At 38.1% G+C, this 18,733-nt stretch overlaps 1 protein-coding gene across 9 annotated transcripts in view; it reads left to right on the top strand.

Moving 5' to 3' along the window:
* Positions 1–6,051, top strand: part of pam (peptidylglycine alpha-amidating monooxygenase) — a 213,217-nt gene extending 207,166 nt beyond the window's left edge. For 4 of the 9 annotated variants that reach the window (XM_016994838.2, XM_008113968.3, XM_008113970.3 and 1 more), the window contains 3 exons: positions 2,783–2,986; positions 4,354–4,410; positions 5,230–6,051. In XM_016994838.2, the coding sequence (XP_016850327.1) occupies positions 2,783–2,986; positions 4,354–4,410; positions 5,230–5,414 (446 nt within the window). In that variant the 3' untranslated portion in view covers positions 5,415–6,051. Of the gene's footprint in view, positions 1–1,124; positions 2,724–2,782; positions 2,987–4,353; positions 4,411–5,229 lie in introns of those variants that run through there. The other 5 variants (XM_062972227.1, XM_008113967.3, XM_008113972.3 and 2 more) reach the window with 3 other exon arrangements.
* Positions 6,052–18,733: the final 12,682 nt, after the last annotated feature.

Raw genomic sequence — 18,733 nt, 5'->3', positions numbered from 1 at the left:
AACAAAATAAAACAACATATCATAACACAATATAACAGTGCAAAAATAATCATATACATTACAGCACAAATCAGAGAAAACAGTAAAAAACAGGGCGGGCCACATGAACACTTAATTAAAAACTCGGGAGAGAGAGACATAGGAATAGGGGGAAACAGGGAAATAAAATGGTGGAGCAGTCTAAAGGATAAAAACCAAGGGGAATGGCCAGAGCAATATATTACATTTACTCCCCAAAGGCACATCGGAAAAGCCATGTTTTTAGATCTTTCTTAAAGGCTAACAAGGTGGGGGCTTGCCTATGTATTTCTAGTGTGGTTCCTGCTAGACTTCTCATTTCCTTTGCTTACACCATAGTATTACCTTTGTTGAAAATTTGCTCACTAGAGTGTGAGATTAAGACCTCTTTGCATCATTCTTCATGTTCTCCTCAGTATCAGTATTCTTCTTTTGGCTATGCTTCTCTATTTACATTTTTTGACTATGTTCTGTTATTTTTATGTCAGGTCCTATAAGTCCAAATGATACTTTTAAAAATGCATTTATTGTAGGAATAGCATTCCTCAAACCAATAGCCATTCAGATTCGTCCTCTGCTTTGGTAAAAAAAAAAATGCACTGTTGACAGTTGTCTTTTGAGCATTTGTCTCTCAATCCTGTCAGCATCATGCATTTAGATTAAAAAGCTCTCCCTGTAGAATGTGGATGAGCTCCCTCTATCAGCTCCAGCTCCATGGATGGACATGAGAGAAGCCTCCCATCAAACATCCAGGCGTCCCCTGGGCAACATCCTTGCAGACAGCCAATTGCAGTTTCTCAAGTCGCTCCTGACATGAAAAAAAGTAGAAGCATAGCAATATGGTCTCAGCCTGGCCACTAAAAATAGACTACTATTTAAGAACATTTACTCATTTGATCATAACCTATGCTTGAACTTCTTTTTCAAGATATACAGGATGGAAGCATCCTTGGATTTGATCATATGTTTGAGCTTGGCTCCACTGGTGTTTTGTCCTTTAGTGCTACAAAATACAAAACAAAACAAAAAGATCAATTAACCCCCATTGACCTTAGCACTGCTTCTCCAACTGCCTATTGATTGTTGGCTCTTTCTGTCTTCAAAAGGGCTAAGTCTTCAGATCAGAATATATTGATGAGAGGGGAAGAGGAAAAGAAGCTGGTTAAAGATAGCAAGCATTCAACAGTAATGGAATCAGCATTTACATCCTCCTTCATATAAGTAGTCTGCTAAGCCTATACAAGGTCCTACAGGGTCTTTATTATGATCATTGCTGTCTCAGTCTTCATGATCACATCTCTCAAAACTGTATTCTACTGCTTTTCTGCCACAATTATGTTGAGTAAAATCAATACCCTAGTCAAGACTGAATTTTTTTGGATACATAAAAATGAGACCTCTGAGAAGTCAGCTCTTGCATTCCAGCTGGTATGTTTTATTCATGTACTTTGAAAATGTAGGTTTATTACTTGGATTGAAAAACAAGTGTAAAGATAGGATCTTATTGGTCAATGCTCGCCTTCTTTCTTCTCTATTCCATGCTGATATGGTCCTTCTTGGCTGTTTTGAGGCCTTCCATGTATGCTTTCTCCCATTTATTTCTGTTTTACAAAAAAACCAACAAAATCCAGCATTGCCACACTAGCATGGCATGGACAAATCTCCTGAAAAGAGACACCTTATGACATTTCCCAGCTCCTATTTTATCCAGCTGTAAGAGCAGATAACCACCTGCAGCACACAATGGAATTACTGTACCAAGATGACTTCCAAGGTTCTTGGTTACAGTTCAAATTCATTTTCAACTCTAGATTTACTGAGTAGCTTAGAGCTCATTGGTAAACATGGATTTGTTGTGAGGGAAGATCTAGAGAAACAGCTTTTCCCATCAGTTGGTAGAGGCTGGCCTATTCAGCAATCTTATCAAATTGATTGTGTATCATGTCTCTCCAGATAAATACATAACTTCAGAACTCAGTAGCTAGGATTCTACATGTTCTTGTAGTTCCACATGCCTAATTCCACATCTTCCCACTGCCTGTCACTTGTCAATCCCCCAGAGATTTTAAAATGAGAGGAAGGCAATTCACACCACAGAGAAACTGGTCTCAACTTAGTCAAGTGTCAAGGAACAACATAAACTCAGATTGCATGAACTCAGGAACTCGCAGCACTTGGATATATGTGGTCACTTCCCCTCTATTAAAAATGAACAACTGCAGTCCCTCTTAGGCCTAACACTGCCTGGTACTGGGAGTTTTTTTTTGACTGAGCACAAGGACAAGAGAATAACTATATGTGTGCCATCCAAAAAGGGGATTAACATGGCTAAAACATGCACTTACACAAGTCACTATTCACATACCTTTGTTTGGCATGTGCAGAGCATAGATATATAACATTTATGACTACAGCTCAACATATACCCTAATCTATTTTGCCACTAACCATCCTGACTAGAAACAAGATTCTGGTAATTGTAGACCAAAAACATCATTTTTCCAATTTCTGATCAAGGGAGTGAGGATACCTTGTATCAGAATCCAGCAAAAAAGAATTATAGAAGTGGCCCACCATATACTGTAGTGCAATACATATGCAGAAGGAAAAAGACTTGATTTTTTTTTATTGTAGCAAACTTTACAGTGTGGGCATCTTGTTGCTATTATAGTTTATATTTTAGTAAACTTACATACAAAATCGATCTGGATTCATCTGCATGTTTTCTCAAAGTTAATCAGTATAATCTCTTCCCTCCCTAAAGAAGCAGAGGCTGTTATAGAAGCCAGATTGACAAACAAGCCTGTAGCAAAGGAATTGTTAAAGAAAGAAGAAAAGCATCATGTGGTCCAGCAGGCCAACACAGAAGTTTCTGTTGTTCTTATTACAACACTACTCATCATTCCTATTGTTGTCCTCTTGGCAATTGTGATATTTATTTGGTGGAGAAAGACAAGACTATATGGAGGTAATTAACTAACTCTTCATACAGCAACTACAGATCTTTCAGTATCTAAATCCTTTGTGTTAAAAGAATGTGAAATGCTTATTTCCCAATTATAAAGCATTTGTATTTGGGCAGATGTAAATAACTTGAAAGATATGCACCTTGAGCATATCTTTGACCTTCTCAGCTCAGAAAATGTTATTGTTGTTTTCACTTTCCAGTTAGGATCAAAATTTCTTGTTGTGCTTTAGCAGGGGGCAGATTTTTATTCTGTGAGTTCACAAAAAGTAGATTGTTCAAAACAGATAGTTGAAGAAAGCACAACCAATTATGTGGTGGTCTTGCTGTCTTGTTCAGGTGCTGTATGAGCTTTCTCTCCTTTGGGTGTCTCCATCTTTTTCTTTAAAATCTGTCAGTGCCTACCTGCCCCTTATTCTCTGTGCTAACACTAATAGCTCTGCATTCTGAATGTAGAAGTTCTGCATAATGTAGAAGCTGTATTATGTGATAACTTCTTTTGTGTTTAATTGTACCTTTTTATTCTGCTACCTTGTGTTCCATTTGTATAAGAAAGTCAGGATGCATAGCCATAAATAAATGAATAGTATTTCGAAGTAGCTGAGGACTTTGGCACCAGTTAACTTAAATATCCAAAAAGCTGTATTGTTTTGTTTGTACAAGTGGGATAAAGGCATAGAATAGAAAGGGGAGGAAAGCTAGCATGATGTAGTGGCTTGGACTGCAACTCTGGACACCAAGCTTGACATCCCCACTCAGTCATGGAACCCTAAGTAATCCTAGTGAGTGAGCCTCTTATCTTAGCTGATTTGGGACACTTTGCAGGGAGATATCTCAAATTCAATGCCTATTAAATGTGAATAATATTGTTATACCTCAAAGGGTCAGGGATAACAGAACATTAACCCTTTTCACATTTTCATTGTGTGTTGGATCAGTACATGAAGAGGAGAGTAGACGTTCCTTCTCTGCCTCCATACCCCTGTAGTTCACAGAAAGAGCAACAATGATCAGCAATCCTCTTCCCAAAAAGGACAAAGATTGCATGAGCAGAACCTTTGTTTTCTTTGCAATGACAGGAATAGACCTACAGACAGAGAGGGAAGGCTAGCGCATTTTCACATATTTATATAACATCTTTCTAGAAAGTGAATAGTCACAGTCATTTGCAGTAGGTTTTATTTTTTTCAGCTTGCAAAACTGAAACCATCTCCCTCTTAGTAACGACACTCTGTAATTTCAATTCTGTTTGTCTTCCATGTAGCTTGCTTTTCTTACAACCTGCTGTATCTTCCAGGTTTGTCTTTCATTAATATAATCCCAAATTAGGGTTCTTGCACCTGATTTAGAAATATGTCTCATTTTTATAGTGGATGCTGAACATAAACCTGACTCGAGTTCAGGGAGAATCCTGGGCAGATTTAGAGGTAAGTAAAAAACAAGGCCTGGTGTTTACTTTCTGAAAGTCAAAGATTATATCTATACAGATAAACACCAAGCTATTAAATCCTTGGGAATGTGTGTTATGATTGTGGACCTGCGTGGGAAATATTCCTGGCTCCTAATTTGTGTAGCAAGTGCACTTTGCTTTGACTTTCTCCATTAGACATTAAATGCCTGCCTGCTCCCAGTACATATTGTCTTCTGCCGCTAATGAATCCGGCAGTTATTCTTGATGAGAAGGCTGTAGCAATGCTGATGAGTCACCCCTGTTATCTACCAAGCAAAGCCTTTGGGAGCTGATGATTTTGTAGGGTATGATGAGAAGCGCAGTAGAATTTCTAGAGTCTGAGAATAATACTAAGGAATTGATCTCCTTTCTTCAGACCTTTCATTTATATAAAGAAGAAGCAGATGAAAAAATCATGGCTGCAAATATTTCTCCCCGCCTTAAATTCTGAATAATCCCTGGACTAACTTTAAGAAAAGCTTTGACATTAGGAAGAAAAGGGATAGAGACTATTACAACTTTCAATAAAACCTGTATTGTAACTATCTCATTTTTCACTTGCCAGAAAAGAAACGAAAAAGGAGTATAGATTGCATTTGGCTGGGTGACAAAAAAACTATTTCATGCTTCCTTTGTGGAATCGCTTTATCCAACAGGCTTTCTGGGAAGGAGCTGTTAAATGAACAGAGCTGAAACCAAACCAATGAAACCAAAAATCAAGTTGATGACATGTAATAACTAATATGTGGGAAAGATGGAACTTAACCTCTTTTTAAAAATGTGTTTTCTTTTACAGGAAAGGGTAGTGGAGGCCTTAACCTGGGGAATTTCTTCGCAAGTCGTGCAGGCTACAGTCGGAAAGGGTTTGACCGGCTTAGTACAGAAGGAAGTGATCAAGAAAAAGATGAGGATGACCCTACTGATTCAGAAGAAGAAGATTCTGTTCCTCAGCCTCCAGTGTTGCCCTCGTCTTCTTCCTGAAATTGGCCTTTGATTTCTACATTGTATGATTCTGCAAAGATTGCCGGATTTAGCACGTTTCAAGATTTTGTGTATTTAATTGTAAACTGTACTAGTCCTTTGTGAGGCTGTACACAATTTATTTTATTTTATTTTTATTTTGCTTCATTTTGATTTTTGGATGTGAGCATTTCATATCAGTGCCATTGTCTCATGCGAATCTTTTAATAAAGCAGAGCAATCCCGTTTTATTTGTAGCAATGATTTTACAGTACTAGTATTTGCTCATTTCAGTTAGGGACCTCCTCTATATTTGTAAATAAGTCCCACTCTCTGCTTAAACAAAATGATTTTCCATCACCAATTTTTCTTTTGTGCCTTTTCACTTTCAATGTCCTTAACATATCACAGAGCAGAGAAAATACAGTGCCACAATAAAGCAAAGCTGCTAAAGCCCCTATTTTTTAAGAAAAGGAATCTCTAGCAATCTGTTGCTTTGAGGGGAAAGATTTTAAAAGCCTCTATTTAAAATGGTTTTTTTTCTTCCTCCACACTCTGTGTGTTCCCGGGATGTCTTATTTTTAGATGGTTACACTGTTAGAACACTATTTTCAGAAGCTGAATGTAATTTGTGTAATAAAGTGTTCGCAGAGCATTAGCTGTCAGAGTGTACTTTGGAATTTTTGCATTTGGGGGAGAGGGAAATGGGTTTTTGTATGCAACATTTGTAAACAATATCTCAAATCACTTAAAACATGCAGTTTTTATCACTGCTTTCTACCAGCAAAAGGGGGTGGGGGGAGAGAAAAGGAGAACCAAAGTGCTATTTTGTATAGAAGAAGATGTTTTATTATGTGGCATTTGTTTTGTTTTGTTTTTAAAAGCAAACCAAAAACCTAAAACTAAATTTGCATTACGTGTATATAATCCTGTTAGACTTTTTTAAAGAAAAATCTGGCCTGTATATCAAAAACTCCAGGGTGTGTACACAAATAAAACATTGTCAGAGTTAAGAGGAAACCTGTGTCTCAACTTGCATAGAACGAATTTTATTTCTGTATTTTTTTTCTTCCCCCAGTCATACAGTATAGTCCTTACTATCACAGTATGATCGTAACAGTTTTAAAACTTAGTACTTACAGAGCATTTTAGAGTGTTCAGATTGCACTATATGTAAAATCTCAGTGATCCTTCTAACAACCCTCTGAAGTTACATCAGTTTCAGATGGAGAGGTCATGGTGTACTGTAAGGTGGCATAATTAATTCATAGAAGATGAATCCAAGGGCAGTTCTGCATGGATCTACTCAGGTATATGTCTCACTCACAGTATGTCTTCCAAGTAATCTGCTATAAGATTGGAGTCTTTTAGATACTTAGGCCCCATCTACACTGATCATTTAATGCAGTTTCGAACTGGTATTGAAGTAATTTCACTGTGCAGGTGATTACATACGAAATCCTGGAACCAGTTTGTATTTGTCTTGTGATTACATAAACCACTGAGCACTGATGCACATAAAGGGCTTTCTTTTGTGCATTTTTGTGGGACTTTGATGCCTGGCCACCACAGTTTGAAGCTAGCTTTGAGATGCATTAAAAAGGGACCTTAGTCACTACTCTACTCTACCTGTTTTTTATTCTTGTTTTACCAGAACTCTCCAGTTGTCACTGTCGTGTACTGTTAGCCAAATGAGGCTTGACAAATAAAAAGTTCTCCAGGATCTTTCTTTACAGTGAGCTATTTTCCTGTAGCAACTATTTTTGCAAACACAAGCACCAAATACAAGCAGTGCTATCTATCGTATGGTAGAAACATTAAATATGACCTTTTAATTTGCTTACATTGCAATCTATTTATAACTAGGCAATCTGTTTAAAAAGAAGGATAATATATTGATGAGTTCTGCTGCCACGTTCCTCCTGAAAGTGAAGTAAGCAGGAGGTTCATCCAGGAAGAAGACTGTATTCTGTAGACATCATATATACTGGAATTCTGTGCTTGGAATCAGATATGGTATTTAACTGTTTTGATGGATATAATAATAATATTATAATAACTATTTTTATATCCGGCCTCCATCTCCACGTAGGGACTCGGGGCGGCTTACATGGGGAACATGCTCAGTCCAACAACAATTAAAACCAACCAAATATTAAAACATAAGTCAATAAAATCAATAACATTACAAAAACAATAACAATATAAAACAGCATCATCAATCAACAATCTATCTTGTAATGAGCACTGAAATACGGGGGGGGGGGGGGGGACTAGTGAAATATACTTCTAAAATAGGACTGGAGAACAAAATGAATAAAAATAATAAATTAGAACTGAAGGAGCAATGTCTTTTAATGCTAAACCTATAGGACAAAGGACAGGGATAAAGTGCGAGAACTGATGGTAGTTATAGTTGGGGCCGAATTTCCTGTGACTGTTTAATCGAAAGCACAATGGAACATCCACGTTTTTAGATCTTTGCGGAATGTGGACAAGGTGGGTGCCAGTCTAATCTCCCTGGGGAGAGAGTTCCAGAGCCGGGGGACTATCACAGAGAAGGCCCTCTCCCCCATCCCCACCAAGTATGTTTGAGACGGTAGTAGAAGCAAGAAAAGGGCCTCCCCTGCAGGTCTTGGATCCCAAGCCCGTGGTTTTTAACTGTAATTTTTTAGTGCTGGTTATGTTTAACTATATATTTTTGCATATTTATATATTTATATACTTATTTATATATTGAGTATATTTCAATACTCAAAGTGGCTTTTATGTCGAGCTACATTGAGTTCCCTTTGGGTAGATAAATTGGGAAATAATAATAATAATAATAATAATAATAATAATAATAATAATAATATGCAAGCTGGCTAAGTTCACTGATGCTGATGCATTCGATTAAGAAAACCTTATACAAACTGCCTCTTCCACTTTCCACTCTGAATTTCAATAATTCATATTCCTAATAATGTTTTCTGAGCAGAATGTAAACTTTCGGAGAGTATTATTCACCTATTTTATTTACAGAATTTTGTGGCCTGAAAGAGAAAATGAGTTGTCAAATGGTCAAACCTCAATAAGATGTTATACAAATCCTTTAACAAAGAGAAGCTAGCACTCTAGAGCAGTGGTGTCAAACATGTGGCCCTCCAAGTGTTTTGGACTTTAGCTCCCAGAATTCCTGACCATTGGACAAGCTGGCTAGGGCTTCTGGGGGTTGGATTCCCAAGCATTTGACACCTCTGCTCTAGAGGGAAGAAAAACAAAACGATCATTTTTATGGCAAGAATTACTGCCATCATCTCTAACATGGACCCCTACTATTTACGGTGGAAGCCTTTTGGTGCTAAGGGGAGCTTCCTTCCACACATAGCAAATAACCACTCCAGTGCAGTCAATTCTGACTGGCACCAAGTCAAGGATATATCTGTCTCCCTCACCAGCCCAAATGTAGTTTACATATATTCTCTTTCATTTAAAAAATGACCAGGAATATCATCACATCCACTTTGACCCTTGTGCAAGTCTTTTTTCTTTTGCCACCAGTGCTTGAGGTTTAATTCATAATACATTGCAGGCTAAAGAATTATCAGCTGCCCAGATAACTTCACTGAAGAGCAGAAAATAAATCATAAAAATCAGATAAGCTAATAGGTCACTGTCCTTTCTGTTCAAGCTTGTGATGTATTAGGAGTTGGAAGAGGATTGCCAGAAGCAGGGCCGCCCCAAGGAAATTTTCAAGTGTAAGCGAACAGAATTTTGGCGCCCCTCCCAAAACCAATCACTGAAAAATAAAAGTGTTGGATAAGCGAAAATGTTGGATAAAAAGGAGGGATTAAGGAAAAGCTTATTAATCATCAAATTACATTATGATTTTACAAATTAAGCACCAAAATATCATGTTTTACAACAAATTGACAGAAAAAGCAGTTCAATACATGGTAATGTTATGTAGGAATTACTGTATTTACGAATTTAGCACCAAACATTGAACTGGGATATAGGGCAGTGTGGACTCAGATAACCTAGTTCAAAGCAGATATTGTGGGTTATTCTGTTTTGATATTCTGGGTTATATGGCTTTGTGGAAGAGCCCTGAGCGTCCTTCCACACAGCCATAAACCCAGAATATCAAGGCAGATAATTAAAAGGCCACCGAAAGGGAATCTGGCCCCCGGTATTAAAAAAAACTCTAAAATCAGGACAGTAAATAAAGAACAACACCCTGAAAACTGGGAAAATCCAGACAGGAAACAATCAGGGCCAGCTAACACCTCCCAACCAAGGATGCCCCCAGGGAGGAAGCAACCAGGCTTTGAATCTGCAAAGCCATTACATGCTAATCAAGGTGGCCAATTGCAAAATCCACACCTGTCTCCAGCAGACAAGAGTTTTTCCTTTCTCCCACCCTGTACATAATAATAATAATAATAATAAAGTCTTATACAGTATATTCAGGTCCAGATTTGTAACCTCACCTTGATTCCAACAGACCTCACAACCTCTGAAGATGCCTGCCATAAGTGGGGTACACCATCAGGAGAGAAAGCTGGAACATGGCCAGGCAGCCTGGAGATCTGGCCTCAAGGAGGCGAAGGCAGGCTAGGCTGTGGGCAGTCGTGGAGGCCGGCGTGAGGCCTCGGAGGCTGGCGGGAAACCTCGGAGGCCGGCGGGAGGCCGCGGAGGCCAGCAGGAGGCCGGCAAGGCCAGCGGGAGGCCTCAGAGGCCAGCGGGAGGCCGCAGAGGCCGGTGCGAGGCCTCGGAGGCCGGCCAGGCCACAGGCCTGGGAAGAGGAGGCAGGGGTTCGTACGCATGTGCACACGTAGGAGGGGGAAGGTGAGGCACTCCCGGAGGGTGTGCCCCCTCCCAGCAGAGAGTGGGGAAAAAGAAAAAAAGACAAAAAAAGAAGCTGCTCATTGGGGGCACTTTGAGGCACCTCAAGAGGCGCCTCAACTGCACCCCCAAAGGATGGTGCTTTCAGCAATCGCCTACTTCGCCTAACGGTTGAACCGCCCCTGGCCAGAATTCCCACTTTACTCAGGCATAAAGTAGCTTTACCTGGCTGTACCATTTCTGGGTATGTTTATAATGTTTTATTAAGGAAAAGGTTTCAGAGAAAAAGGATTTTGAACAGAGCAAGCAAAGGAAAGAAAAGTTGCAAAAGTTTGCAAAGGCAGAATAGATAGGATACCTTCAACATTTGTGATGATGAACTTCCCCAACGCTGGTCACAGAGAGAGTAAGTACCAACAAAACTTTGACCAAAGTATCATACCTCAAGCAGCTGATTTTTTTCATTAAAGTTGTTTACAAAATAAACTGAATAACACATTTATTATACAGTATTCTACAAATCTATTGTGATACTGGTATTCAAAATCCAGTAAGTTCCTAAAGAACAAGTAAGTTGATTGTATAGAATACTGAAATTAGCCTTCACACATTCTTTCAGTTTCTGGTTTTTAAATATATTTTAACCAAATGCTGTATATATTTTTTCAAGCTTTTAGCTACTCTGACCACTGTTTATTTAAAAGAAGAAAAGGAAGATGGAAAACTGCTTTAATGTATAGTTAAAATAATAACCTCTTGCTAGGTGATGTGTATAATGGGGAGAAGATTTGTTGCACATAATATTTCTACAACAATTCAGGTTGATGGTTTTTTTCCCCCTGACAATACTTCATTGTTTCCAGATGCAGTGTTAAATAGTCAGTATGAAAAGAAGAGATCAAAGGTGGGCAAAACAATAGTGAGTGGCGATTTCAATGGAAAGCCATTGTTGCCTGGTTCCAGGCTGATGCACTAAACCCAAGATGTACTTCACTCTACACTTGGTGGGGGAGGCTTTTGAATCCACAGGTTTCAAACTGAAGAGACCACCTTGGTAGTCCAGTGCAGATGAGCATAGGAAACAAAGCATGAATCCATCTTCTGTTTGAAGAGCAGATAAGACAGTGTGAATCTGAGACATGCTGAACTAAACACTGTGAAGTTACCTGAAGGTGTTCCAATTATGTGAAATTACCATCCCAATTAAGCAGCTGTCCTTGCTATCAAGTATCATTAGGTAGAAATTGGTTCCCTGGGAGGCATCTTGATTAAGTAGAGTTTTTCAATTAGGTAGTATACTGTAGTACTTCATCAGAATTTATAGATCAATGCAGTATATTGGAGTAATGTGGTATAATGACTATCCTGTCCCTCACTTTCTTTAGCTTGATTTATGAGTGTTCCTTCAGACTGTCATTTCTGGTTCACTTTTCTGATTCTTGTGTCTGAAGTCCCAGGTCACAATAACAAAAGGTACTGGGCATGAAAAGACATCAGAGGAGAAATCAAGATATTTGCTTTTGGCACTGAATGTTAGATCGCTAACATTTGAAAGGCTTGGTGGTACAGTAGAGTCTCACTTATCCAACATAAATGGGCCAGCAGAATGTTGGATAAGTGAAAATGTTGGATAATAAAAAGGGATTAAGAAAAAGCATATTAAATGTCAAATTACATTATGATTTTACAAATTAAGCACCAAAACATGTTTTACAACAAATGACAGAAAAAGCAGTTCAATACATAGTAACGTTATGTAGTAATTATTGTATTTACGAACTTACCGGTAGCACCAAAACATCGCAGTGTATTGAAAACATTGACTACAAAAACTTTGACTACTAACAAATTTACTACAGATAAAGATATAATTGCATAAAATGAACTTACAGTAACAACATTGTTGGAAATTAAATCAGTAAAAACTTTGGTCCTTGCTGCCTAGAGGAACAGCTGTGGATTCAGGCGGGAGGCAGACTGCGTTGGATAATTCAGAACATTGGCTAAGCGAATGTTAGATAAGTGAAACCCTACTGTATTAACAAGAAGATGTCCTATATAACTACCTGCCACCACAAACACTCCCTTCATTTTTCTTTTTTTTCTTTTCCTTTCTTTCCTCTCTTTCTTCCTTTTTTATATTTGTGAAATTATCTAAAGGTCATTTTGTTTTCATTTAGGGAGCCACAGATGTAGATTGTAAACAATATTATCTTCTATTCTAAAATGTAACATTTTCTGGTAGAATCACAAAATTCTTTTGACACACATATAATTGAAAGAATTTGTGTAAATTTTCTGGGCTTTCCCTTTTTACATCCTTTTTTTACATATTTGTACATTTTAGCTTTCACATTAGTAAATGATCTTCTCTATCTTCTATCTATCTAACTATCTATCTATATATATTCAAAGTCTATTGCCCGGAAAAGAAATAAATAGTTTTTCTTTCATTCCACATGAAAAACATGGTGTAACATTCCCTACCTAACCATGTTTAGAGTGAGATGGCCATATTAATTGGTTCTTGCAGGAGCCCCCAGTGGCGCTGTGGGCTAAACCTCGTGCTGGCAGGACTGCTGGCTTGAAGGTTGGGTTGCTGACCCGAAGGTTGCCAGTTCGACTCTAACCCGGGGAGGCCAAGGACAAGCTCCATCTATCAGCTCCAGCTCCATGTGGGGACATGAGAGACGTTTTGCAGATGGTCAATTCACTCACACCAGAAGCAACTTGCCGTTTCACAAGTCACTCCTGACACGAAAATAATAATTGGTTCTTGCAAAGTATACAGCTTTTTTTTTTTTGTATAGGCAGGAACCTGTAATGGCTCAAGAAAAACACAATGTTCCAACATGAGACATTTATTTTGTTAGTCATTCAGTACAACCAGTTCTTGACTAGTTTTATAGAATGCTATCAAAAAATCAAAGATCAGCACACACAGTGATTTCCAGTCACCAGTCTGAGTGCTCACATCTTCCAGCCAATACTGCTATGAGAATACTTCTCTGTAAAATTAACCTATTGTCCACATTCAAAGGCATACTTTGATTTGTGGGATATGGCTTCTCTGTGATGCCACAATGTGGGCACAAAGGACTATTGAAAAAATGCGCCAAAAACATACAATACATGCCTGGTTAATTGGCTTGCTTTTGGGGGTTTTTTTTGTATGTTTTGTTTTCTCAATGGAAGACCAATATTCTGGATCATCTGCTTAATAGGAATAAAGAGAGATCAATACAGCAGGTCCATATCGAGAGATTCAGATTCCCTTGGACTCATGGTTCTTGGTTATGTTAGTCTGACTCCTTAAGGAAACAATCCTTCCGCTCAGCTTCATGTTTTCTCTTTGGTGTCTCTGTGGTATTGCTATATTAACTGTTCCTTGCTTATTTCTGTTATTTTACTTGTGGTATGGTTCATGTGTATATGTGTGGAAATCTGCACAAGCTCTGCCACTGAAAATGTATAGACCCAGCAACACAATTCACCAATCTTGTCTTCCATTGAGAACTAACTCTAACTTATACTCACTTGCAAAATATAGAAGCAATATTTCACACTTTGCTCCCCACTTCCTGGTGCTATCTTCTTATAGTAGTGCTGCCAGGTCTTAAAAATAGCAATAAGCCACAGCCAAAATTCCTAACACTGCATGGTTGGCAACAGCAGCTATTAACAAGTTTATGTTCTGTTTAAATACCAAATGTAAGTATTGATTTCTGTTATCTTACTTGGGTACTTCTCTGTAAAATTAACATATTAGCCACATTCATAACAATACATTTTATTTGTTACCCAACTCTTTTCCTGGCTCAGGGCAGGGTACAACAGTCAAAATACATCAACATAAATAAATTATTTCTGTCTTCATGAAGAACCTACACCACAACCTATAAGATTTTGTGGCATCTCATTCAGTCTATAAAAGGTAATGTTTTCCAACCTTCAGAAAGTGAAATCTCCCATAATAAGGGACACCTGCCAGCCATAAAAGGAACATTCCTTATAATAAACGACACCTGGCAAACCTATCATGTAGATACTTTAGTAATATAAATATTCACAAATATTCACATCCTGGTAGGAATGACTCATTTCTGTAGTTTTCAGTCTTCTGCAAGACAAAATGAAGATTTCTATAGCACTTTTAGTTGTGTTTACAGGGATTCTTGTGCAGAGAACTACACATTTTTGTGCAGTGCTTCTCCTCAAAATCTTTGCAGAGAAAGTATGAGTTCTGAAAAGAAAAATAGTGTCATCTGCAGATACAGGAGAATTTTGTGCATGCAGAAAAGTGACATCTATTTTTGCACAAACAGCCCTCAAAGCTTTCCTAAATGTACGTCGCTTTGAATCCCACTCAGGAGAGAAAAGCGGAATAAAAATAAATAAATTTCTATTAATCTCACAACTATTTACTTTTTCAGCAGGCCTTCCAGACAATTGGACTACTCTCCAATTCTTGCTAGAAGATAAGCACCAACCATAGTCTTTCCATCCCTACTTCGAACACAATCAGTAAAAATGTAAAATGTAAAAATGTATTTCTTTATTGTTGGGCTTTGTTTTTGTAGTCAAAATTCATAAGACTGCAACAAGTGACTGCCACCTAGTGGTTAAATAGGCACAATGACAGCTTTTGAGTTGTAAACATTACAATGCACCTTTTGTATCTACTGGGATTTGGTTCCATAGGTTTTCAAGTCCCATTATATACAGTGACATAGTTAAATTCTGTCCTGTACATAAAATGGTAGATTTGTTAGATTTTTAAAAAAAATATTTTCAAGCTGTGGATGATTGATTCTGTGGATCCAGAACCTATGATACTTAGGGCCAACTGCACGTATTATCATGGGAATAGAGTGAGCATAATGTAGCCGTTTGAGTACGGGACTAAGACTCTGGAACACCAGGCTATGGATGCTTACTCAAATCAGGGAAACCCACTGGGCAAGTAAGTTTCTCAGCCTCAGAGGAAGGCAAAGGAAAATCCCTTTTGAAAAATGTCTTGTCAAGAACAAATTTCAATAGGTTTGCCATAGGGTTCTCATAAGCCAGAAACAAATTTAAGGAACACAACTAATAAAACTCATGGGAATTTCCTAAAGTATTTTTAACTGATCTATGCAACACCAAGTTGCTTTAGCAATCTTGTATTTTTTTGTGGCAGCAAGTATGCAACCTTCAGTCGAGTTTGATCAAGATCTTAAAGGCACCCAACACGATTGAATTTGACCTGTGGGCTCTCACTTGTCCAAAGAGCAGTAATAGCCTCTCTTGCAATAATAAGGCTGTAATTAGGGTGATGAATTTTGCATCAGTGTTGTACAGGTTTTTAATCCATTACATTATATACTTTATATACATTATATACATTACATTATATACACTATAAACATACAGGTTTATAGATAATAATGTTCTACAAGAAGACATCTGGAAAGGAAGAAGACAACATGTGCTGCTATAGTAGCTGAACTATACCCAGTGTCATATATCCAACATCTCAGAAAGGTCCCTGGAGCCTATTGCCCCCACCCCCCTTTTAACCTGAGGAATCTTGGGAGCAATATCACAGAAAGATTCACAAGCAGTTCACAAGATATTTGATCCACAACTATGTCTATCAGCAGTTCCCACACTTTATACCTGTCCTTCCTCCTATAGGTTTAGTGTTTTAAACTGACATTGCTCTTTTACTTCTAATTTATTATTGGCCATTGCATTCTTGTCCACCAGCCCTGTTCTGAAATTCTATTACACAATTCCCTTCCCCCTGAAATTCCCTACCCATTACTGCTCAGACTATTGGCTGTTGATGATGCTGTTTTATGTTATTGTCTTGTTGTAAGGTTATTGATTTTATTGAGATATGTTTCAATTTATGTTTGGTTTTAATTTTTGTTGGATTGGGCATGTCCCCATGTAAGCCGCCCTGAGTCCTTTCAGGGAGATGGAGGCAGGATATAAAATAAAGTTGTTGTTGTTATTGTTATACATCTCCCATTTTCCTGCCCTATTTTTAACTTCAGCAATTTTAGGAGCAACACCTCAGCCCTCCTCTGATTTCCTATCTCAGGAATCTCAGCAGCAATGTCTTAGTGGAGAAGGGCCATATGGTTGTTGTTGTTGTTGTTGTTGTTGTTGTGTCTAACCCTTTTAGTACAATTTTCGGACAATTGTGCCCAAAAATCCTGTAGAGCAATCCAAAATGTGAATACACATACGCAAAAATAGCCCCAAACACTCACAAGAATCCCATAACTCTGAACCCAAATATCTCCTTTTGCAGTCATTCTCAAAACAGGAAGAGATGCACCTGCAGTTCCTGTTGCCATTTTGAGATCTACAGATAAAAATAGAAGTATCTGGGCCTAATGGATGGGGTACAAATTGTGGATATAGTGGATCCAAGGAGAATTGGCAGCTGCCTCTAACAGTTACCTATCCCTGCCTTAGACCGTTCTTTGTTTTTACTGAACCATACCCGGTGCACATTGGGTGCGTGTCTACTATGCTGAAAAGGGAACTATGTTATCTACTGTTTTAATGCCCTTTTCCCCTTGTAAGTTTACCAGCCATTTGAGGCTGCAAACAAAGTATGCCAACATGGCATGAAAAAGGTTGAAGATGCTTTACATCCTGCAGAATTAAATGTTCAGCCAAGGATTAATTCTCTATGCAAAAATAAACAAACACATCCATCTATTTGTATGCAAATTTGCTCTAGTCTTTAATAAAATATGTATACTAAAGAAATGCTTTTAAATACCTTTTCTTTTGACGTCTTATGAGTAAATGCTTGATTTGTATACCTATTTTATATACATATATATCCAGGGTCTCATAAATATTTCTCAGGCAAAAAGGGGTCAGGAGTAGAAAATATTTAATAAGCCCTGCTCTATAATAATTGTTGCAACCTGCAATTTCATGTAGAAGTTTCTCCTTCCATGCAAACTGGCTGTGCATTTAAAAATTCAAGTTTTAAAAAATATTTTGCAGATGAAATAAATAGTACAGTGGAGTTAAGGTTTCTATTTTTCACACTTTCTCAGAAGGATGTTCAGGTCTTCCATCCTTCTCCCCACATCTTTTATTTCACACACACACACACACACACACACACACACACACCAGGGAAACTCCAGCAAAACTGTGTTGCTGAATGTCTCCTGAATGTTGATATTTGATATTAAAGAACTATGAGCTCCTTTCATCCGACCTAAACCAAGAATGTTTTAATCTGTTTGCTTAAAGGCCCACAGGTACCGGAATTTTCTGTCCTTGCATATAGTGAACTTCAAGTTACAATGAAAGTTTGTTTAAAAGAGAGCATTGCATCAAGCAGAAACAATTTATTTATTGAAGAGAGATTATTCTAGCTGCTCTTGCACAAATGCCTGTTTTCTCTACAGCTTGTGAAATTGCTGCTTGGGAAATTGAGACAGTTCAGTAATTTTCCAGAAGCTTGCATGTTGCTCTTGACAAGCTTATTAGAACTGTTAGGAAAAATGCTTCTCTCAACTTTCAAAAAGTTGATTGAACTTGAAGATGTGCTGAAGATGTACATTTTGTGATCAGAAGTAGACTTGAAAAGAAAGATCTGCTAAGCAGTATGGGCTGATGTGACTGCTTTCTGCAAACCTTTGCATGGCATTCATGTGTAACCTAAAAGTCAATTAAAATGCTTCATGGTAAAACAGAAACAGTCGTAGTCCAAGATGCCTAGTTCCTTATGAGGAGAGAACAAGCAGTGCTTTCATCCAGTGCTATGAGCACAGAAAGTCTCTAGAGCCATGTCCACCACATGACTGGCTCAGGATGCATCATTTGAGCCTGGTGGGTTCCTCAGAGAAATCTTATTTAAAATTATAAAAATTCCCTAAAAGTAATATGATATGCAACTGTTCAATTGAACCCTGTCAATTACTTCCCCACAATGAAAAATACGATAAAATGGTGAGCAGTGAAACACTTCAAAGTACCCACCAAAGTGTAGTAGGATTTTCTGCTCTTCCTGATTCATTTCCTGAGGCAAAGGGCATCACTCCATCTCAAGAAAGGGCCAATCCTGAATATAAACCCATCTAAATGAATCCTACTGAATACTGCCTAGCAATGTCTTGTCATACATACTTATTCAGAAGAGGCTTCCCATTGCTTTCGTTTGAGGCTAAAATAAGTGACTTGGCCAGCGTCACCAAGTAGGTTTCCATGGCCAAACAGAATCTTAGCCTAACTCTCAAACCACTACACCATACTGGCTCTCAATTATGTATTACCATTTAGCAAAGAAAGTATTTCTAAGCTACTGTAGAATTTGAATTTATTTTGAAGGAAACATTTGTTTCCAACTCTACACATGGATTACTAGAATTCATGCAACAGTTGTTACCTTTGTCCATGTCATCTTCTCTTCTCACAGAGGGATGAAACCTCAAAGGCATCCCAGTGGTGGCCAAACTACTTGCAGTGTTGCAGCCTCAATATGGATATAT

The sequence above is a fragment of the Anolis carolinensis genome, chromosome 2, assembly GCF_035594765.1.
Source record: "Anolis carolinensis isolate JA03-04 chromosome 2, rAnoCar3.1.pri, whole genome shotgun sequence".
Lineage (NCBI taxonomy): Eukaryota > Metazoa > Chordata > Lepidosauria > Squamata > Dactyloidae > Anolis > Anolis carolinensis.
Note: the sequence above shows the minus strand (reverse complement) of the source record. Positions and strands in the feature narration are given on the sequence as shown.